The sequence below is a fragment of the Cherax quadricarinatus genome, chromosome 1 (genome assembly GCF_038502225.1).
Source record: "Cherax quadricarinatus isolate ZL_2023a chromosome 1, ASM3850222v1, whole genome shotgun sequence".
In the NCBI taxonomy this organism is placed as follows: Eukaryota; Metazoa; Arthropoda; class Malacostraca; order Decapoda; family Parastacidae; genus Cherax; species Cherax quadricarinatus.
This window is the reverse complement of record NC_091292.1, coordinates 14,807,191-14,830,581: the sequence shown is the minus strand read 5'-3', so window position 1 is coordinate 14,830,581 and position 23,391 is coordinate 14,807,191. Positions and strand designations below refer to the sequence as shown.

Here is a 23,391-nt window from a genome sequence, read left to right as displayed (position 1 = left end):
ATATGAACCCATGGACAGAGTGAGCTTGGTGTTGTACACAGCAGTCTTGGATGAATTTTTCATTACAAAATGAAGTATTTTAAACAATCTTTAGTATTTTACATTGTTCATTTAATTGTTTATAGTTTTCATGAATCAGATATTTAATATAAATGTTCATCATCTTAAGAGTCAATTCTTTTTCTATGCTGAGCAGAGATTTTCTAAATAAAATTTGATAATGATGGTGACACAATGTCTTAGGTGCGGTACAGAACACAAGCCCACTAGTACACTACTGTTAGGCTGGTAGCCTACCTCTCAAGAAGAGCATCATGCATAACCAATACCTTATAATAATGTCAAACCATTTACCCACTATTAATATATTCTGATGCACCTTCATGCAACCATTAGTACTTCATTAATAAGAAAGAAAATTCAGTTTCCTGAGACATAACAAGGGAAGATGATAAAGTATTTCACACAATACTGTGGGTTTAGGACTGCCCTCTAAATGTAGTAATATGCATGGCATTTTGTACAGTTTTAAGCTAGGATTATTACTAACATTATAAAAATATTAAATTTATTTTCTTATTAACACATCGGCCTTTATCCACTAAGGCTGGTTGACCCGAAAAAGAAGAAACACTTTCATCATCATTCATTTCATCATTGTCTTGCCAGAGGTGTGCTTACACTACAGTTAAAAAACTGCAACATATCAACACTCCTCCTTCAGAGTGCAGGCATGGTACTTCCCACCTCCAGAACTCAAGTCTGGCTTGCTGGTTTTCCTAAATCCCTTCATAAATGTTACTTTGCTCACACTCCAACAGCACATCATGTCATAAAAACCATTTGTCTCCATGTGCTCCTATCGAACACGCTCGCCACACTTGTTGGAAGTCCAAGCTCCTTGCACACAAGATGTCCTTTACCCTCTCCCTCCAACTTTTCCAAGGCTGACCCCTACCCCATCTTCCTTCCACTACAGATTTTTACGCTCTCCAAGCAACTCTATTTCATTCCATCCTCTCTAAACATCCAAACCACCTCAACAACCACACCTCAGCCCTCTGGATAATGCTTTTAGTAACTCTGCACCTCCTTCTAATCTCCAAACTATGAATTTTCTGCATTATATTCTCACCACACATTGCCCTTAGACATGACATCTCCACTCCCTCCAGCCTTTTTCTTATTGTAACATTCACCACCCATGCTTCGCACCCATATAAGAGCACTGGTATAACTATACTTTCATACATTCCCCTCTTTGCTTCCATGGACAATGTTCTTTGTCTCCAAAGGCTCAGTGCACCACTCACCTTCTTCCCCTCATCAATTCTACGATCACTTCGTCTTTCATAGACCCATCTGCTGACAAGTCCACTCCCAAATATCTGAATCCATTCACTTCCTCCATACTTCCTCCCTCCAATCTCATATCCAATCTTTCAGTACCTAATTTTTTTGTTATCTTCATTGCCTTACTCTTTTCCTATGTTCACTTCTAATTTCCTCCTTTTACATATCCTACCAAACTCGTCCATCAACCTCTGCAACTCCTCTTCAGAATCTGAATCTCCCAAATGCATCAGAAAAACTTATATATGACAATAAACAGTAATAAATTTAAGACACATTATAAAAGTACATAATATTATTGTAATGCAAATTAAAGGGAATATAGAGAATTCAATGAAAAACTTTAAATAAAAATTTAATGTTAAATTAATACTTTTTTTAAGAAAATTAAAAAGCAAATAAGAGTGTAATGATGTAATTATAGTTGGTAATAATCATCAACTTTAGAAAAGTTAAATAAATAGTGGTCAGTAGAACAAAGGAACAATAAAAAAGACAAGTGCTGCATATTTTGTACTTGCACTGAGGCCCTCTTTAGTAAACTGAAGAGAGCCTGAGAGTGATGCTAACAATTTACTGAACTGAGGGTCTATTAACTACACAAGGGTCAGTAAGGCTGCAAATAACCTGTACAAAACTGGTTAAACATAATCTGTACAAAACAGAGTGAGGCACACCCTCAGCATATATACACTGAAAGATACACACCTCTTGGTGTACATAACACTGAGGTCAAAATGTGTAGTACAAATGGGTTCATATATGCCATATGGGCACTATAAAATACTATACTCGAAAGCAAAATAAAAAGGATTCAAAAAATAGAAAAACTGAATGCACTTACTATTTCAGGATGATGAGACACCGGCAGAAGGATGGTAAAATAACAATGTCTGTGTTAAGAAGGATCCCATCAACAGTTTCAGAGGCTACAAATTCAGGCTTCAAGATTGGTATGAGTCTGCAGAAATAAATATCATTCAACAATAAATCTACCTTTAGAATAATTACCACATATACAGTAGTATTTTGTAAATGTTGAGTGTATAGATCCTGAAACAAACCTGTAATATTTAGTTACAGTATTTTATTTACAAATCTGTAGTGTCTAGCTACAGTATTTCACTTACAAATCTGTAATATCTACCTACAGTATTTTATTTACAAATCTGTAATCTTTAGCTACAGTATTGCAAATACACAGCCTAAATTCAGGGATAGTTTGCACCATATGTCTCATGGGTTATTACTATGTCTACTTCAGTTACTGGGACAGCACAAACTATAACCATTGCCAACTTCTGTGTACATTATAAGGTAGTTCTGATAGTTGAATGGGGGGCTCAGTCGACAGAACTGAAGGCAAAACAGCTAAAAATTATGCTACAGTATGCCATAAAAAATAGTAACTAGCAATATATAACTAATTAAGGGGTACTAGATTATGAAATTACAATATAATGCAATATAAGTAATCTGAACATTATTAAGAAAATTAATAATCCTAGGAAGTAGAAAAATAACAGAAACACAGAAGGACGAAAACTCAACAAGGTTTCAAGATGTGTCTGACACAGTATGTTGCTGTTATGAATGACATCAAGGCAAGGAAATGTTTTTTAACAATACCTGTAGCTTTGAAGTGGTTGGCAAATGGAGAACCTGTGAAAACTTATGGCAGAGAGTTCCAAATTTTGAAGGCCTCTTGTACTGAAATTTTACTCAGGTTGAGTCAAACACCAGGGATATCTAATAGATACAGTATCTATTTCTTATACTATGCCTATGAGCTCTGTTGCAGCTTTCCAGAAAGTTTAAGCTCTGGGATTACTATATTAGTATTGCCTGTCCTGTATGAATCCACAGTAGAATGAATGAATGTTTTGTATGCTGAATAAATTTAAACTTCTGATGAGTGAGGGAATGTATTATCTAGCACATGCATGAGTGATCATTCATACAGAGCTTTTGGTTGCATTACTATTGGCTGTAGGTGATTTGCTGTTATAGATATGTACCTAGGAACAAATATCATAGGTGAAGTATGAATAGATCACAGAGTAGTGCAGAATAAGTAATGTTGTTTGAGGCACACAGTGACATATCTTAAGAGAGGATGCCCACTGTTTTGGAGACCTTATTGAATATGTGCTGGATGTGTTTTGAATTTTAAATTGTATCATAAAGGTCTTAGTAACAAGATGTTGCAAACAAAAGCACACTTACTTTGACTTGACCCCATCAAACATACCAGTGCTGATGAAGTAGGGACAGACCACTGTAGTCTTGACTCCTGTGTAGCCATCAACCTGATAATCCATTAGTACTGTATTAAATAATGAACAGCTATTTATGACTTAACCCTTTCAGGGTCCAAGGCCAAAATCTGAAGTCACGCACCAGTGTCCAAGAAATTTTGAAAAAAAAAAAAATTATTTTTTCTTACAGAATTAAAAATACTGGTAGATAATCCACAAGTACTGTATAAAATAATGAACAGCTTATTCAAGACATAACAATACTGAGTAATAAAAAAGACTGACAAACTCCATCTATGGTACAATAGCATCATATTTTAATGTGCAAAAGAACACCAAATTAAAAACAGGTATATAATATGTAAAGCGATATGTGGAGTCACAGAGATGTCTTATTTATGACTTAGAAATACTTTAAAGACATTTCATGACGTTCTTTGACAATGAGATGTATTATGGTTGGTGCATGATACCTGGAGTATACCTGGAGGGGGTTTTGGGGGTCATGCCCCCACACCCCAATCCATGACCAGGCCTTGTGGTAGATCAGGACCGATCAACCAGGCTGTCACTGAGAAAGATATTTCCATATCACATAAGCTCAGCCCTCTCTATGTCATTGTATGCAAAAGGAATAGTACATAGTGTGGCATAAGTCTTGAATGCAGTTAGATATCAGCACCGAAGATCAAAAGCCAGTCAGAAGAGGCATTTACAAGTTACACTGTAACCTGAAAATTAATATATCAATTTCTTCAAATAAAAATATTGAAGTGATACCTACACAGCCTAAAACTAATTTAGATTTTTCACTAAGCACGATATGTGCGTTGGAAGTTTAAAAGTTTAAACCCAACAGATGATGCATTCTCTAGTTATTTGAGATATAACTTTTAACTTTAAACTTTTAAAGCTGGTGTATCTTATTTAGTAGAACACTCAAACTGATTTTGGGTGGTGTAGGTGCTAATTTATTTTTATTGAAGAATGTGGGATACTGTATTAGTTTCCATGTGATAACTAGTGGATGCTTCTGAATGGCTTCAACTTTTCAACACTGATATTTAAATTCATTAGAAAAGTATGCTAAACTTTACACTTCCTTTTTCATGGGTTGAGGCATTATGGGATATGAGGAACTGCACAGCAATCAGAGCACAATTATTACATACCTTTGTTTTGCTGGGTATGTAGAACCAAAAGAAATAATAATGTGTTAATTTTTTATTTTCAATACACCAGCCATCTCCCACCAAGGCAGGGTGACTTAAAAAAGAAAAACTATTTTTCTTTGTACATTTAGAAATTTATACAAGAGGGGTTACTAGCCCCTTGCTCCCGGCATTTTAGTCGCCTCTTATGACATGCATGGTTACGGAGGAAGAATTCTTTTCCACTTCCCCATGGAGAATGTATTAATTATATGTACATTAAAATATAAAACTCACCATTAGTTCAAGACGAAGACTTTCATCAAAGCCAACAGCAGCAAACTTAGAGGCACAATAGTCAGCCAATTTATTAACACCAGACATGCCAGCCAAAGAGGAAATAGTCACAATGTGACCTTTGTTTGAAGATAACATATCTCCAAGGAAAGATTTTGTTGTCTGGAAAATAAAAAGATAATTATGTAATATTCAGTACAGTGGAACCTCGACTTACGAGTGTCCCAAATACAAGTTTTTCGAGATACGAGCTGTCGCTCGGTCCATTTTTTGCTCTCAGTTACAAGCCAACATCCAAGTTACGAGTGAGCTTCCCCCGCTCCCCCTCAACCCTCAACCTGCACACCTTGCTTGTTCATCTATGATTTCATGCTTTAATTCCATGGACATCATCTTTTTCTTCTCAGCACTGTCCTTTGCATTTACTTTCTTAGGACCCATGGTCAGAAAAAAGAAATTTGGCAAAATAACTGTACAAAATGCAAGTAAAACACGAGAGAAATGCTTCCACGGCGAGGTAAACTGTGCACTGAGTTGGCGGCATTCTGAAGCTCCTCATTATTATTATTATTATTATTAATTTAGGGAAATGGAGCACAGACCCAATTCCCTAGATCAAGAGCCCCTCATCAGCATTAAGGAACCTTGATGCTGGTGAGGGGCTCTTGATCTAAGGAATTGGATCTGTGCTCCAGTTCCCTAAATTAATAATGGTAATAATATTATAATAATAATAATATAATAATAATAATAATAACGAGGAGCTTCAGAACACTGCCACTAGTTGGTGCAGTGAATGCCAAAACATCCGCTGAGCAGTGGAACTATTTCTCTCATGCTTTGCTTGCATTTTGGACAGTTATTTTGCCAAATTTCTTTTTTCTAACCATGGGTCCTAAGAAAGTAATTTATAAGTATTTATAAGGAAATTTTTTTTTTTTTGTTGAAACGAGATAAAAAATTATTAAAAATAGAAGTTTGGTGTTACGAGCCACCACTGAGTATATATCATGCTTCTATGTTATTTACATTGCTTAATATGTCCTATTAGATGAATTGTGATAAATAAATAAGCCGTAGAGTTGATATTAGTGTCATATTGAAGTATTTTGTCCTGCCTCCCGAGAGCAAGAATTCCGCTGGAACGGATTAATGGCATTTCAATTAATTTAAATGAGGAAAATTGATTTGATATACGAGCAAATTGAGTTACAAGATAGGTCACAGAACGGACTTAACTCGTAGGTCGAGATTCCACTGTACTGTACTTTATGATGGAAGCATATTTATTGGAAGCATATTTTGCTCAAGGGCCAAATTACTGACTTGTTGTTGAACTAATATGTGAATGCAACATGTTGCAACAAAACAAATTACATGTATCCTTAATTTACATACTTCTTCAAATTAGTGAAAAAACTTATAAATCAAGCAAAATGTTTTCATACTAAAGTATTTCATTTTATTCCAAGTCAGGACTTGATAAAGCTCTACCCTGAATGAAATGTAGTCCAAATAATAGTTTAATATCTTCATTATGCACCCCATACCCATTTTGTGGGTGGCAGACAAAAGATTACAGAGGCACATGGTGAGTCCAGGGACTGGACTGCAAAGTTTTGATAGCTAAAAAAGTCACAGTGGTAATGAATTATTTACATGTTCATATCTGGTTACAGTCATAATGAGTAATACAGTGGACCCCCACTTTACGATCACCTCCCAATGCGACCAATTATGTAAGTGTATTTATGTAAGTGCGTTTGTACGTGTATGTTTGGGGGTCTGAAATGGACTAATCTAATTCACAATATTCCTTATGGGAACAAATTCGGTCAGTACTGACACCTGAACATACTTCTGGAATGAAAAAATATCGTAAACCGGGGGTCCACTGTATATGTAGACATGAATTAAGTCACAAAAATATTATCTTATATTTTAGCAAGGTATGCTTGAATTTAAACACATTTAAGTGGTTATGCATTATTTACAACAGGCAAAGTCCTAGTATTTTTCCAGAATGGTTGGTAATATGGCACTGTGGATAAAATACTTTGACATTTCTCGAACATTTCTGAGTAAGTCATTTCTGAATTCATTCATTTTATTGCAGTCAAAAGTTAGTCCTACATATTATGTCTTTATGGTAAGCTTTCTCATGAAGCTCCTCTATATAGTGTGATTTTTTGTAAAAGCAACTGAAAAAGTACTCTACCTCTGAAATTAAATAACTCATAGAAACATCATCATAGCACACGCTATTCAATTTTGGAAGCATTTTTTCAATCACAGTCACAAAATATAACACTATATAGTGGAGGTTTATAAGAGACCTTACAGTATATCCATGCCTGTTGGCATTACAACTGTACATCTAGCAACTTTCTATGTCACCTGACCAGGGGCTGCTATGTATTTATTTATAGTAAAGAACAGTAGGCAGGCACCAGTGATGAAGAAAAGACTGGACTACACAGAATGAGATGTCACAATAATAGATTCTTCTGGACCCCTGTGCCTTTTTCTCATTATTGTTGGCAGTATGCTAAAATATAAAATGAAAGATAAAAAACAAGCACAGAAGATAAAATGAATGATGAAGAACACATGCACAAGTGCTGTATGACACCCATGGATTTAGAAGTCCTTGACCAAGGGGATAGGGAAAGTAGGTGTTGTGTCAATACATTACATCAGTAGAGCACTTTAATTTTTGGGGGCAGAGAGGTTAACTTTGAGAGGTTTGGAACATAACCCAATTTTTTTCATTCACTATGTATTCAGTTTGTATAAAATGTTATTACAATACACACTAACTACTTCTTGCCAGTCTACACTAAGTATTTAAAGAGTACCCCATGAAAAGTGATCAAGTGAAGAGGTACCTAATATCCCACCTTGGAAAATATCACTTTGCTGACATTTTTTGGTTATCCTAGGTAATTTACACTTACAGTGTTAGTCATGGCATTATGCTGCCCCTCCCCTGCACACATACCAAAACACAAACACATACCATGAAAGATTATATTATCTATATTTGCACACTTCCTGAGGTTTTAATACTTGGTGCTGTGTCCTTTATGCTTAATCACGTCCCTCAGCCGTGTAGGAAGACTCTCACCCAAATTCTTGAGGGTTTGGGGAAGTACAGTGGACCCCCGCATAACGATGGCATCACATAGCGATTATTTCGCATACCGCTTACTTTAATCGCAAAAATTTTGCCTCACATACCGCTTAAAAACCCGCTTACCGATTTTCGTCCGAGACGCGGCCTGAGCCACGCTCACATGTTCCGCCGGTGGCATTGTTTACCAGCCAGCCTCCGCGGTAACATCCAAGCATACAATCGGAATATTTCGTATTATTACAGTGTTTTCGGTACTTTTTCTGGAAAATAAGTGACCATGGGCCCCAAGAAAGCTTCTAGTGCCAACCCTACAGCAATAAGGGTGAGAATCACAATAGAGATGAAGAAAAAGATCATTGATAAGTATGAAAGTGGAGTGCATGTCTCCGAGCTGGCCAGGTTGTATAATAAACCCCAATCAACCATTGCTACTATTGGTGGTACAGCTGCTGCTGCTGCTGCACTGTCAGCTGCTGCTGCTGCTGTAGCACCGTTGTTGGTGTGGCTTATTGAGAATACCAAGAAACAATTAACCCCAGAGGATTTGCCACCCAGGATAACCCAAAAAAGTCAGTGTCATCGAAGACTGTCTAACTTATTTCCATTGGGGTCCTTAATCTTGTCTCCCAGGATGCAACCCACACAAGTCGACTAACACCCAGGTGAACAGGGAAAAATGCCTGGAACTAGTGCTCATATTGGTGAATTTAAAGCCAGCAAAGGTTGGTTTGAGAGATTTAAGAATCGTAGTGGCATACACAGTGTGATAAGGCCTGTTCTGGAAGAAAATGCCAAACAGGACCTACAGTACTCAGGAGGAAAAGGCACTCCCAGGACACAGTGTCTCATCAGTCATTGCTGCATCTTCAATAAAGGTAAGTGTCATTTATTCTTCATTTAGTAGACTAGTACATGCACAATATATACTGTGCATGTACTACTCTACTATTGTGCATGTATCCTTCTCTTTGTGTGTGGGAAAATGTATATTTCATGTGGTAAAATTTTTTTTTTTCATACTTTTGGGTGTCTTGCACGAATTAATTTTATTTCCATTATTTCTTATGGGGAAAATTCATTCACATAACGATTATTTCGCATAACAATTACCCCTCTTGCACGGATTAAAATCGTTAACCGGGGGTCCACTGTATATTATTCCATGCCTCATGCGGAGCAGCCTCCAGCCACGGGATGGAACTGATATCCTTGCCCAGTAAACTTTGTTTCACTAGTGATCAGAGGTTCTCAATAGGGTTTAGGTCTGGGGAATTGCTTGGCCAGTCATTAAAGAACCTCACTTCACAGTTCTTAAGCCACTGGAGATACCTGAACTACAGATTTGGCGATATGACACGGTGCACCGTCCTGCATAAAAACCGCAGCCCCACACTTGTCAAATGCCTCAGATAAATAATGACACAATAACTCCAGGTTACTATACTGGTTTTTGGGAAGTACAATGAGTTCACCAACACTAAGCACTGAAACACCCCCAAACCATGAGCGAGTTTGGGTGTTTGTTGGTCCCACAGATGTAGTGTGGGTCTAGTGGGTCACTACCCCCACATGCCCCCTCACGGTTACAGTTGACGGTGAAGGTTGCTTCATCACTCCAAAATACTTCAGACTACTGTTCAGGATTCCAGTGAAGATATTTCTTTGCATAATTCAGCCTACGTTTCTTCTGTGACTGGAGAAGATCGGTTTCTTAGCCTGGCAGTGACTACTGTAGCCCAGTTCTGACATACGTCTGTTAACAGTTCTTACAGACACCTCTGAGAGGAGATGTGGGTTCTATTCTTTCAATTCTCTAGCAGTTATCTTAGGTGTACTCTCTAATTGCTTCTTTAACACAGTCAAGGTATGAACAGATGTCTTCTTCGAGGGGCCAGGCCGAGGTTTGGCAGACGGTAACTCGACACCGCCACCAGTCTTGAAACGCTGCACCCAGTTCCTCACTGAATGCTCACACACACCAACATTCTCTACTCTCTTTTGTCTGGTGCCCAGCTTTTTGAAACCCTGTGATTTGAACTATAGTTTCAGGTGTTAAAGACTTTCTTTTACCCATAATCAAGCATGTATCGCCCCAAAACCATAGGGAACACTGGACAAAAGATGGGGCGGATGAGAGACAAAAGTGTAACACTTCCTCTCAACACGGCAGCCAGGTGAGCACTGAGAAGTCACTGTGGAGTGTGGCAGCAGGCCATAACATCATGCTAACAGCTGCTACCCGGCATAATGCACTGATGAAAAAAGATCCCCTCTGTATGGCAGACCTTTGTTTTCATCATGGTATTATGCCGGGGCACTCACCTGGCATAACACCATGACTAGCACTATATATTACCAAGTATGATAATAGTACTTATGTGTACCTGTACCTAACTTACTTAAGTAAAACAGAAATACACTAAGTGGGCTTTGATTACAGACACAAAAAAATATGAGGGAAAATGATACAGGTATGAGAGAACAAATGAGATACAAGATGAAACAAAATTAAGAACTCAAGTCAAACAATAATATGGAGAGATTGAGATGAGTTAATCTGCTTAACTATCAAAACGTTGAGGCCTCAGTAAACTTCTGAGTACCTGGAGTTTACCTGGAGAGAGTTCCAGGGGTCAATGCCCCCGCTGCCCAGTCTGTGACCAGGCCTCATGGTAGATCAGGGCCTGTTCAACCAGGCTGTTACTACTGGCTGCATGCAATCCAACATACGAACCACAGCCCAGCTGGTCGGGTACCGGCTTTAGGTGCCTGTCCAGTGCCTGCTTGAAGACAGCCAGGGGTCTATTGGTAATCCCCTTGATGTATGCTGGGAGGCATATTGTGTTATCTCTTAACGTGCTAGTGACACCCCTGCTTTTCATTGGGGGCATCGTCTGCCGAGTCTTTTGCTTTCGTTGGGAGTGATTTTCGTGTGCAAGTTTGGTACTAGTCCCTCTAGAATTTTCCAGGTGTATATAATCATGTATCTCTCCTGCCTGCATTTCAGGGAATACAGGTTCAGGAACTTCAAGCGCTCCCAGTAATTGAGGTGTTTTATTTCAGTTATGCGTGCCGTGAAGGTTCTCTCTACATTTTCCAGGTCAGCAATTTCACCTGCCTTGAAAGGTTCTGTTAGTGTGCAGCAATATTCCAGCCTAGATAGAACAAGTGACCCAAAGAGTGTCATCATGGGCTTGGCATCCCTAGTTTTGAAGGTTCTCATTATCCATCCTGTCATGTTTCTAGCAGATGCGATTGATACAATGTTATGGTCCTTGAAGGTGAGATCCTCCAACATGATCACTCCCAGGTCTTTGATGTTAGTTTTTCACTCTATTGTGTGGTCGGAATTTGTTTTATACTCTGATGAAGTTTCAATTTCCTCACATTTACCATATTGGAGTAATTGAAATTTCTCATCGTTGACTTCGTATTGTTTTTTGCAGCCCATTGAAAGATTGGTTGATGTCTGCCTGGAGCCTTGCAGTGTCTGCAATGGAAGACACTGTCATGCAGATTCGGGTGTCATCTGCAAGGGAAGACACGGTGCTGTGGCTTACATCCCCGTCTATGTCGGATATGAGGAAGAGGAACAAGATGGGAGCGAGTACTGTGCCTTGCAGAACAGAGCTTTTCACTGTAAGCGCCTCAGACTTCACTCTGTTGACTACTACTCTTTGTGTTCTATTTGTCAGGAAATTATAGATCCATCTACCAACTTTTCCTGTTATTCCTTTAGCATGCATTTTGTGTGCTATTACGCCATGGTCACACTTGTCGAAGGCTTTTGCAAAGTCTGTGTATATTACATCTGCATTCTTTTTGTCTTCTAGTGCATTTAGGACCTTGTCGTAGTGATCCAGTAGTTGGGACAGACAGGAGCGACCTGCTCTAAACCCATGTTGCCCTGGGTTGTGTAATTGATGGGTATCTAGATGGGTGGCGATCTTGCTTGTTAGGACCCTTTCAAAGATTTTTACATGGGATGTTACCGCTATCGGTCTGTAGTTCTTTGCTATTGCTTTACTGCCCCCTTTGTGGAGTGGGGCTATGTCTGTTGTTTTTAGTAACTGTGGGATGTTCCCAGTGTCCATGCTCCCTCTCCATAGGATGGTAAAAGCACGTGATAGGGGCTTCTTGCAGTTCTTGATGAACACGGAGTTTCATGAGTCTGACCCTGGGGCAAAGTGCATGGGCATGTCACTTATCGCCTGTTCAAAGTCACTTGGCATCAGGATAACGTCAGATAGGCTTGTGTTTATCAAATTCTGTGGCTCTCTCATAAAAAATTCATTTAGATCTTCGACTCTCAATTTGGTTAGTGGCTTGCTAAAAACTGGTTGATCAGGCTCTGATCCACCAGGAGGTCTGGTCACAGACCGGGCCGCGGGGGCGTTGACCCCCGGAACTCTCTCCAGGTAAACTCCAGGTATTAGGACTTGAGTAGCTCACTCATTTCCTTACTGTCATCTGTGTAGGACCCATCTTGTTTAAGTAGGGGCCCAATAGTGGATGTTGTTCTCGACTTAGATTTGGCATAAGACAAGAAATACACTTTGAGTTTCTTTAGATTTCATTTATAGCTTTTAGTTCCTCCCGCGATTCCTGACTCCTGTAAGATTCCTTTAGCTTTAGTTCGATGTTTGCTATTTCTCTGACCAGTGTCTCCCTACGCATTGCAGATATATTGGCCTCTTTTAGCCGCTCTATTATTCTCTTCCATCGCCTCTAAAGGGAGTGCCTGTCTCTTTCTATTTTACATCTACTCCTCTTTTTTCTTAAAGGAATATGCCTTGAGCATACATCGAGTGCCACAGAGTTAATCTGTTCTAGGCTTAAGTTGGGGTCTGTGTTGCTTAGGCTATCTTCCCAGCTTATATCATTTAGGACTTGGTTTACTTGGTCCCACTTTATGTTCATGTTCTTGTTATTGAAGCTGAATTTGGTGAAGGCACCCTCGTGACTGGTCACATTTTAAACCATACCCCCGGCTGGGATTGAACCCGCGGTCATAGAGTCTCAAAACTCCAGCCCGCGGGTTCAATCCCGGCCGGGGGTATGGTTTATTTGCAATCGTGTCATTACGATTTCTTAAGTCATGGTCACATTTTGTCGGTCTAGGGCTCCGCGCATGCATGTCTGAACTTCGATTATGTTGTGATCTGAGTATATTGTTTTTGATATGGTGACATTTTGTAACAGATCATCATTGTTAGTGAAGATGAGGTCCAGTGTATTCTCCAGTCTAGTAGGCTCTATTATTGGCTGGTTAAAGGTGAATTTTGTGCAGAGATTTAAAAGCTCATTTGTGCGTGAGTTCTCATCTGAGCTGCCTCCTGGTGTTATCACTGCAACAACATTATTTGCTATATTCTTCCATTTTAGGTGCCTTAACTTGAAATCCCCCAGGAGCAAGATGTTGGGGGCAGGAGCTGGAAGATTTTTCCAGACAGTGGTCAATTTTCAACATCTGTTCCTGGAATTGTTGGGACGTTGCATTCGGAAGCTTGTAAGCTACCACAATGACCAGATTTTGGTTCTTAAAATTTACTGCTAAAACTTCAACTACATCATTTGAGGCACTTAGCAGTTCTGTGCAAATAAGTGATTCTGCAATATACAGGCCAACCCTCCCCTCCACTTTTGCCTGTTCACTCTGTCACATCTGTATAGGTTGTAACCTGGGATCCATATTTCATTGTCCAAGTGATCCTTTATGTGGGTCACTGTGAAAACCTCGAAAATTGCATTTGCCTCTGCAGGCAGTCCACGGATGAATGGTATTTTGTTGTTCGTTGCTGGCTTTAGACCCTGTATATTTGCAAAGAAGAATGTCATCGGATTGGTGGTACTGGGGGAGACCTTTTTTTCCGGCACTAATATCTGTATCTGTTGGTTTGGAGTGGAGGCCATCGACTGTGATTCCAGTCCAGAAATGATTGGATTTGGTGTACGATTTCTGCCATTTCCTGCCAGTTTTTTTTTCTTCCTGGCACTAAAAAACCTCTCTCTCTTGAGTGGCTGTGGCTACCCAGGTTTTCCCATGGTCTGGATGTTTTGTATCTTTTTGTCCCCTTTAGATGGTGTGCCTGGCAATATAAGTTATAGCACTTGCCTGTACTGAAGAGGGACACATTTCAGGGTGAAAAAGCTTACATCAAGAGTATTAGGTGTTTAATAATGTTATTAAACTAACGAAGAGATGGCATTACTAAATGGACCACATACCTGAGCAGGGAAATACAAGAAAGGCTAAATATTAGTAGTGAATGACGAGAGACTGTAAGGGAAAGTTCCCAGTTGGATAAGTGGAGCGAATGGGAAGCGAGATAATTTATTTTTCTTATTATTATTATTATTATTATTATTATTATTTTACTGCACTGTATTATATATGTCATAAGGGCCATAAAGTACCCTAGAAATTCTAAGAAATGTTTGATCTGATGAATGGTTAATTAGCTGCAACTGCTTGCATGATTAGCTCCCCCATATACATGTACCTAAGTGAGAGAAAGGGGGTAATAACTCACCCAGAAGTGGCTCATGATATTGACATCCATGGTCTTCTGGATGAGATCATCCGGGACATGGAGGAAACTCTTGCCAGTCACAATACCAGCATTGTTCACAAGGATATCCACCTGTAAAAAAAAAAAAAAAAGGGTTTCATACATATATATGAATGTTGGTGAATGTGTTTGCTTCTTTGAGTCACTACCTTGGCAGGCGGTTGTTGAAGCAGTATAAAACAAAAGCTGATTTTTATACAATGGTCTTAAGGGCCCCACAGGTGGTATAGACACATATACTATATCCGTATACAGCACAATTAGATTTAACTTGGGCTAGCCCGGTAAAGTCAAACAACATGACACCCATCTAAAATTTAAAAAAAAATAATTTTAAAATTTATATTAAAAAATTATAAGTAAGCTATAAATAATTCTTTGGCAAGCCTATAGTATGCAAATGCGTTCATTGGGTCAGTATTTCACTCTGTTAAAGATTTATTAATCTAAACTGGTGGGTTTAGCGCTTAGTTTTGATGATAATAATTTCCTCCATTTCCCCCCAAAACTCTTCTTAAATCACAACCAAAGCTTCGTCTTGAAGCCAAACATGATGCCTTAAGCTGTATTGATAATTTAGTCACACACAACACTCTTTCACAAATTATTTACGTTGATGGTTCTGTTCACCAGTCCACTGGTGCAGCTGACAGTGCTGCTGTTGTCATACAGAGTGATGGCTCTCATAAAGAAATTGGAGCACGCATCAATAACTGGGCCTCTACCCTTCAGACAAAACTGTTTGCCATACTCCTTGCACTCAAATGCGTCCATGTTTCTAAGGTTGACACTTTAATTGTAACTGAATCTCTGTCATCCATAAATACTCTCAACTCATTAAGTATAAATTGTGGCATGCTTGTGTCAGAAGCCAGACACAGGTATGGTAAGATTGTGGAGTCAAGAGTGCACATGCTTTAGTTTAATATGTTTATTATGCACCCCATACCCATCCTGTGGGCGGTAGTCAAAAGATTACAGAGGTACATAATTGGTCCAGGGACTGGACTCCAAAGTTTTGATAGCTGAGCAAGTTACAGAGGTAATGAACTCACAATTTACAAAGGTAATGAACTCACAATTTACAAAGGTAATGAACTCCAGGTAGGTCTGGTCACAATCATAAGTTACAAAGGTATTTACAGATTACAGAGGTACGTAATGGGTCCAGGGACTGGGCCCCCAAAGTTTTGATAGCTGAACTAGGTACAAAGGTAATGAGCTCACAAGTTACAAAGTAATGAATTCTGTAAGAAGTGCACATGCTGTGGATTCCATCTCACATTGGTCTTCAGATGCATGATAAAACTGATAAATTGGCTAAATTGTATGCTTTCAAAGAGGGGGGTAGATTGCAATCTTGGCTTGTCAGTTAGCAGTTTGAGAACAATAATATGAAAAGAACTTCAACTGAATTTTATTGACTTAAGACTTAGGGAGATTGACACCAGTGAGTCCATCTATTATCATTCTATCATGCAGGAGGAGCCATATGTCTATGGTGCATCCAACAAAATAAGCAGACTCTTGGATGTAACTACCGCCCGGCTCCTCCACTACTTCACTTTCTAGGCTATTCCACGGCTTGACTACTCTATGACTGAAGAAATACTTCCTAACATCCCTTTGATTCATCTGAGTCTTCAACTTCCAATTGTGACCTCTTGTGTCTGTGTCCCATCTCTGGAACATCCCGTCTTTGTCCACCTCGTCTATTCCGCGCAGTATTTTATGTCGTTATCATGTCTCCCCTGACCCTCCTGGCCTCCAGTGTCGTCACGCCGATTTCCCTCAACCTTTCTTCGTAGGACAATCCCCGTAGCTCTGGGACTAGTCTTGTTGCAAACCTTTGCACTTTCTCTAATTTCTTGACGTGCTTGACTAGGTGTGGATTCCAAACTGGTGCTGCATACTCCAGTATGGGCCTGACGTAAATGGTATACAGAGTCTTGAACGAATCCTTACTGAGGTATCGGAACGCTATCCGTAGGTTTGCCAGGCGCCCGTATGCTGCAGCAGTTATCTGATTGATGTGCGCCTCAAGAGATATGCTCGGTGTTATACTCACCACCAGATCTTTTTCCTTGAGTGAGGTTTGCAGTCTTTGGCCATCTAAACTATATTGAGTCTGTGGTCTTCTTTGCCCTTCCCCAATCTTCATGACTTTGCATTTGGCAGGGTTAAACTCAAGGAGCCAGTTGCTGGACCAGGCTTGTAGCCTGTCCAGGTCTCTTTGTAGTCCTGCCTGATCCTCATCCGATTTGATTCTTCTCATTAACTTCGCATCATCTGCAAACAAGGACACTTCTGAGTCTATCCCTTCCGTTATGTCGTTCACATATACTAAGAACAGCACAGGTCCAAGGACTGACCCCTGTGGAACCCCGCTTGTCACAGGCGCCCACTCTGACACCTCGTCACGTACCATGACTCGTTGTTGCCTAACTGTCAGGTATTCTCTGATCCATTGCAGTGCCTTTCCTGTTATGTGTGCCTGATCCTCTAGCTTTTGCAGTAACCTCTTGTGAGGAACTGTGTCGAAGGCCTTGCAGTCCAAAACAATGCAGTCGATCCATCTCTCTCTCTCTCTTGTCTTACTTCTGTCACCTTGTCATAAAACTCTAGTAGGTTTGTGACACAGGATTTTCCTTCCCTGAAACCGTGCTGGTTGTCAATTATACACTTGTTTCTTTCCAGGTGCTCCACCACTCTCCTCCTGATGATCTTCTCCATGACCTTGCATACTATACACGTTAGTGATACAGGTCTGTAGTTTAGTGCCTCATGTCTGTCTCTCTTTTTAAAAATTGGGACTACATTTGCCATCTTCCATACCTCAGGGAGTTGCCCAGTTTCAAATGATGTGTTGAAGTTCTTTGTTAATGGCACACACAATATCTCTGCTCCCTCTTTAAGGACCCACGGAGAGATGTTGTCTGGTCCCACCCCCTTTGAGGTGTCAAGTTCGCATAGCAGCTTCTTCACCTCCTCCTTTGTTATATGTACCTCACCCAGCACTTGCTGGTGTACCCCCCTGTTCTGATTTCCTGGAGTCCTACTGGTTTCCACTGTAAATACTTCTTTAAATCTTGTGTTGAGCTCCTGACATACCTCTCGGTCGTTTCTTGTGAATTCCCCATCACCCTTCCTCAGTCTGATTACCTGGTCCTTGACTGTTGTTTTCCTCCTGATGTGGCTGTACAACAGCTTCGGGTCAGTCTTGACTTTCGATGCTATGTCATTTTCATATTGTCGCTGAGCCTCCCTTCTTATCTGTGTATATTCGTTTCTGGCTCTTCGGCTAATCTCTTTATTTTCCTGAGTTCTCTGTCTTCTGTACCTTTTCCATTCTCTAGTACACCTAGTTTTTGCCTCCCTACACCTTTGGGTGAACCAAGGACTCGTTCTGTTCTTCCCATTATTTCTGTTTCCCTTGGGAACAAACCTCTCCTCTGCCTCCTTGTATTTTGTTGCCACATAGTCCATCATTTCTTGTACTGGTTTTCCTGTCAGTTCCCTCTCCCACTGAATGTCTTGAAGGAAGTTCCTCATGCCTGAGTAGTTCCCCCTTTTGTAGTTTGGTTTTTCCCACCCTATTCCTGCTACTCTCTCCACTTGGAGCTCAACTATGTAGTCGAAGCACAGAACCACATGATCACTAGCTCCCAGGGGCCTTTCATATATGATATCCTCGATGTCCGAACTAAAGGTGAATACAAGGTCCAGTCTTGCTGGTTCATCCTTTCCTCTCTCTCTGGTAGTGTCTCTAACATGTTGATGCATGAGGTTTTCCAGTACCACATCCATCATCTTGGCTCTCCATGTTTTGGGACCCCCATGGGGCTCCAGGTTTTCCCAGTCAATCTCCTTGTGATTGAAATCACCCATAACTAGTAAATTTGCTCTTCCCATGTGTGCTCTCCTGGCCACCTCGGCTAGTGTGTCGACCATTGCTCTGTTGCTCTCATCCTATTCTTCTCTTGGCCTCCTGCAGTTCTGTGGTGGGTTGTACATTACTGCAATTATCACCTTATGTCCCTCAGACTGGATTGTTCCTACTAAGTAGTCCCTTTCGCCTGTGCCATCCATTCCTTCCATTTTCTCAAAACCCCACTGGTTTTTAATGAGCAGTGCAACTCCTCCTTCCCCTCTCCTCCCTCTGTCTTTCCTGAGGATCTGATATCCGGATGGAAAGATTGAATCTGTTATTATTCTGGTGAGTTTTGTTTCTTTGAGTGCTATTATGTCTGGGGATGTCTCCTTGATTCTTTCGTGCCACTCCTCATACTTATTAGTTATTCCATCTGCATTTGTATACCACACCTTCAACTTCTTTTCTAAGACTGTGGTCTGGGAGGTGTATTGGGATTGGGGAAGTGGGAGACCTGATAAGGAACTATGGGTGGTTGCTGTGGGGGTGGATTTGTAATGCAGTGGGTGGGGGCATTGGATGTGTCATGGGTGTTTTGGTTTAGAGTGTTTGGTTGCACTGGGGTTGACCTGGTTGGGAGGCTTCTATAGGAAGTTGTGAGGGAGGCTGCATTTGATCTTCTTCCAGGGTCTGGGATCCCCTGTCTGTCTTCTCCATCCCCTCTCTTTCCTCCTTTCGCCTTTGTACCATCTCTCTCAGTTTCTGCCTTTCTTCTAGTGCTCTGTCGCGGTTGAGATACACCTTCCTGTATGCTGGCATGTCCCTTAATCGTGCTTTCTCCTGCAGGATCCTGTTCCGAGTTGATTCTGCCTTGAAGGTCACTTTCACTGGCCGGGTTCTTTTTTTTACAAACCCCCCTATTCTCCAAAAATTTTTCAGATGGATCATGCCGTCTTCTCCTATTGCTTTCATGCTTTCAATTGCTTTTTTTCCCTTGTTTTCTTGCTTCATATGTTTCCCCTTCAACTTCCTGGAGCCCATACACAAAGACTGACCTCACTCTTTCATTCTCCCACTGCATATCCCTGTGTATCCCCTCATTCAATTTGATTTCCTCCATTGCAGCTTTCCTTTCTTCAGTTTCACTAGCTAATGTACTTGGGCTCAGTGGCCTGTCATTTTCCCTTCTCGGCTTTCCCTGGGCTCTGCTGTTGTCTGTTAGGGCCTCCATATATAGCTTAGCTCTTTCATTTACTACAGTCTCCACTGATAGAGCTTCTACATGCAGTTTTGCTCCTTTCCCTACAGTCCCCTTAATTGTGACTGAGGTAGCAGTCTCTGTTGTCAATCCCAAAATGTTCTTTAGTTCTTTATGCTGTTTCAGATTTTTCAGTTCCTCTTCTAAACTCTGTATCCTAGCCTCTGCTGCTTTGACTTGCACCTCCCACTTCCTGCTTTCTATATCTATCCTCTCTTGCATTCTCATGCTAAGTTCTTCTAGTTTCTTTTCCCATTCATGTTCCCTTTTTATGAGCTCTGCTGCCCAATCTTCCTTTGCAGCTTCCTCCTCCTGTCCCTTGGTTTATCTTGTGTGTGTGTGTGTGTGTGTGTGTGTGTGTGTGTGTGTGGCCCTGGTGTGTGTATGTGTGTGCACGCGCGCTAGTGTGGGTGTATGATCCACTTAATATTTGTCTTTATAACTCATTACAATTGTGACCAGGTGTGGACGTATCAGTGGTTCATTACTTTGTAATTTGTTCATGACTGTAACCATGTATAGGAGTGAAGCTGATTCATTACCTTTGTAACTTGCCATGATTGTGACCAGATCTACCTGGAGTTCATTACCTTTGTAACTAGTTCAGCTATCATAACTTTGGGGTCCAGTCCCTGGACCCATTATGTACCTCTGTAATCTTTTGACTACCACCCACAGGATGGGTATGGGGTGCATAATAAACATATTTAACTAACTCCACAACGTGAGACTTTTTTTTTTTTTAATATTGTCAAGATACCTCATTAAACTGTGACATAGAATGGTCGAGGACGGACCACAAAGTCGCCAGTAACTATGCTCCAAGGAGGTCAGAGAAGACCCAGTGTGACATGTACAATCCTTTCTTCTGGAGTTTGCTTTGTCACAGGATGAGCTGGGGTTCACAGTACCTTAAAGCTCATGGGGACAAAGAAAGTCGTCTTAAATTTCCTTTCCGAAGTGCTTAGCTGTGAATTTCCATCCAGATTTAATTTAGATTATTGGCCCAGAAGGTCAGTAACCTTGGATAACTCAGTAAAGTAACTATGGTTTATTTCTATTGTTTTTTAAATCCCCTCCCCCTGGATGCGATCCACAATAGTCGGCTAACACCCAGGTACCTACTTATTGCTAGGTGAACAAGGGCAACATGTATGAAGAAACATGACCAATGTTTTGCTTGTTCTGAGATAGAACCCAGGTGTTTCACAAGCAATAATAATAATAATAATAATAATAATATTTTTATTTCTACAAGTACATGTACAAGGTATACAGTCCTAGCTGACATCAATGACATACTACTGTATAGAAAGCCGCTTGTTATGCAGAGCATTTTGGGCAAATTACGTCAGTTTTATCCCAGGATGCGACCCACACCAGTCGCTAACATCTAGGTACCTATTTTATACTGATGGGTGAACATGAACAGCAGGTGTCTTATGGAAACACGTCCTAATGCTTTCCAGCCGTACCGGAGATTCGAACTCTGGATCTCAGAGTGTGAGATGAGTGCACTAGAGATCGAGCTACGGGACACTAAAGTGAATTGTAGGTGCTACTATTTGAGTCATGAGCCCCCCATTACTGTATCTCACAAGCTCAACCTCGTGTCATACTTATATAGGCGAATAATAATAAAAAAAACAACCTGGACTTGACTGATTTATAAGCAGCCCATAAATTTGAAATAAAAACGGGACGATGTCTTGGTTCGTCCTAGAACCATTATCAAATTCAAATATTTTGTAACATTTTCATTTCTTTGTAGACAAAGGTTATTTGGGTTTCATAATTATAACAATATTTTCTACAGTGAATATGTAAAATCTGATTTGTAGCATTAATAACAAATTATTTCTTATGTGAGGGAAAAGTAGGCGTAAGTGGGGTTAAGGTTGTTCAGGCCACCAGGAACCATTAACGAGTTACGTTGCGCGCACCTCCCCCCCCCCCCCTCTGGCGGGCTGGGGCAAAACTAGTTCCTGGTGTCCGATTTGTTAGTTTCTACTCCTGGTAATATTGACCTTACCTGGTGTGGGTTGAAGTTTGGAGAGTCACTTCTCCTCCACTCTTCTCCTAATCAGGTAGGGTGATCTACCAGGAGTATTAATGTTTGTTCCTTCCTTTTGTTTGCTGGTTACCAGTAATGATTTTGGCATTTATCATTCTTTTCCTTTCTTAAATGTTATATTATCATGACTATGGGTAACCAGTTTATTTTTTCTTATTACCAGCTCTGTTCCTGGCGTGGTCTTCCAGGATAGACGCCAGATAAAGGAGCAAGACATATGCTAATAATACTTATTAACATTATTCTACTACTACCGGCCCGGTGGCCTAGTGGCTAAAGCTCCCGCTTCACACACGGAGGGCCCGGGTTCGATTCTCGGCGGGTGGAAACATTCGACACGTTTCCTTACACCTGTTGTCCTGTTCACCTAGCAGCAAATAGGTACCTGGGTGTTAGTCGACTGGTGTGGGTCGCATCCTGGGGGACAAGATTAAGGACCCCAATGGAAATAAGTTAGACAGTCCTCGATGACGCACTGACTTTCTTGGGTTATCCTGGGTGGCTAACCCTCCGGGGTTAAAAATCCGAACGAAATCTTATCTTATCTTATCTTCTACTTGTGGTGCTCCATCCAAGTGGTAGGAGATTCCAGAACATCGGATTATCACCATCTGCCCAGGATAACCTACATAAATAACATCAGAGGAACTATCCAGGGCCATACCTACTCCTGCCCAACTACAAGAACTGAAGGCCATTTTTTTTATTATATTTAAATTTTAAGTAAAATTCTCAAAAGTCATTATTCTCATTTTTCCTAAGTTATTTCTTTATTTATTTTTCCATTAGTTTCTTTTGTTCAGTTGGAAGGCGTTCCACTGACATCTTATATACTCTGTTGCAAAAAAAATGAACACAAGATGAGTGCGCGTTCAGTATTAATGAAAGAAAACGGGAGAAAGATTGACCTTGCCGACGTCTTGCTTGACCTTGGCTGCAGCAGCGTAGATGGCCTTGCGGTCACACAAGTCCACGGTGTAAGCATGACATTCACCCCCGGCCGCTGTCACCTGCTGCACAGTTTCCTCGTTACCTGCAACACAACCCAGAACTTGTAGTCTACCTTATTAACACACACCTGGCTGGTGGGGCCAGAAGCTGTGAACTGACCCCTTCAATCACAAATAAGTGAGTACACACACACACGCAGTGAAACTGGCCGGTATGAGTTGAGAGAGGGGAAGCCAGGAGTTATGACTCTGCTCCAACAAGCACACAAGGGAAGGACTAAGACATGATTACATGATCAAGGGAACAGAGGTGGACGATGAAATCAAATGAACCATAAGGATGTAAGGAAGCATTTGTTTAGTCTCAGGGTGGTACAAAAGTGGAAAGATTTGTATGAGGCAGTGATGGAGGCAAACTCAGTACACAACTTCAAGAGCAGATATGATAAGAACCAAGGGAATAACAATCAG

At 40.6% G+C, this 23,391-nt stretch overlaps 1 protein-coding gene and 1 long non-coding RNA gene across 3 annotated transcripts in view; one reads left to right on the top strand and one right to left on the bottom strand.

The window, feature by feature from the left end:
• The window catches only part of LOC128687120 (epidermal retinol dehydrogenase 2), a 156,521-nt gene that overhangs the window by 13,344 nt on the left and 119,786 nt on the right, over positions 1-23,391 (bottom strand). For both annotated transcript variants that reach the window (XM_070096158.1, XM_070096225.1), the window contains exons 3-7: positions 22,879-23,003; positions 14,729-14,839; positions 5,060-5,221; positions 3,580-3,662; positions 2,198-2,314 (exon numbers count right to left, since the gene is read on the bottom strand). In XM_070096158.1, the coding sequence (XP_069952259.1) occupies positions 2,198-2,314; positions 3,580-3,662; positions 5,060-5,221; positions 14,729-14,839; positions 22,879-23,003 (598 nt within the window). The remainder of the gene's footprint in view (positions 1-2,197; positions 2,315-3,579; positions 3,663-5,059; positions 5,222-14,728; positions 14,840-22,878; positions 23,004-23,391) is intronic.
• LOC138854244 (uncharacterized) overlaps positions 1-23,391 on the top strand; it is a 62,703-nt gene that overhangs the window by 31,042 nt on the left and 8,270 nt on the right. Inside the window, exon 2 of the long non-coding RNA XR_011393452.1 lies at positions 11,642-11,834. This is a non-coding gene — a long non-coding RNA (uncharacterized lncRNA). The remainder of the gene's footprint in view (positions 1-11,641; positions 11,835-23,391) is intronic.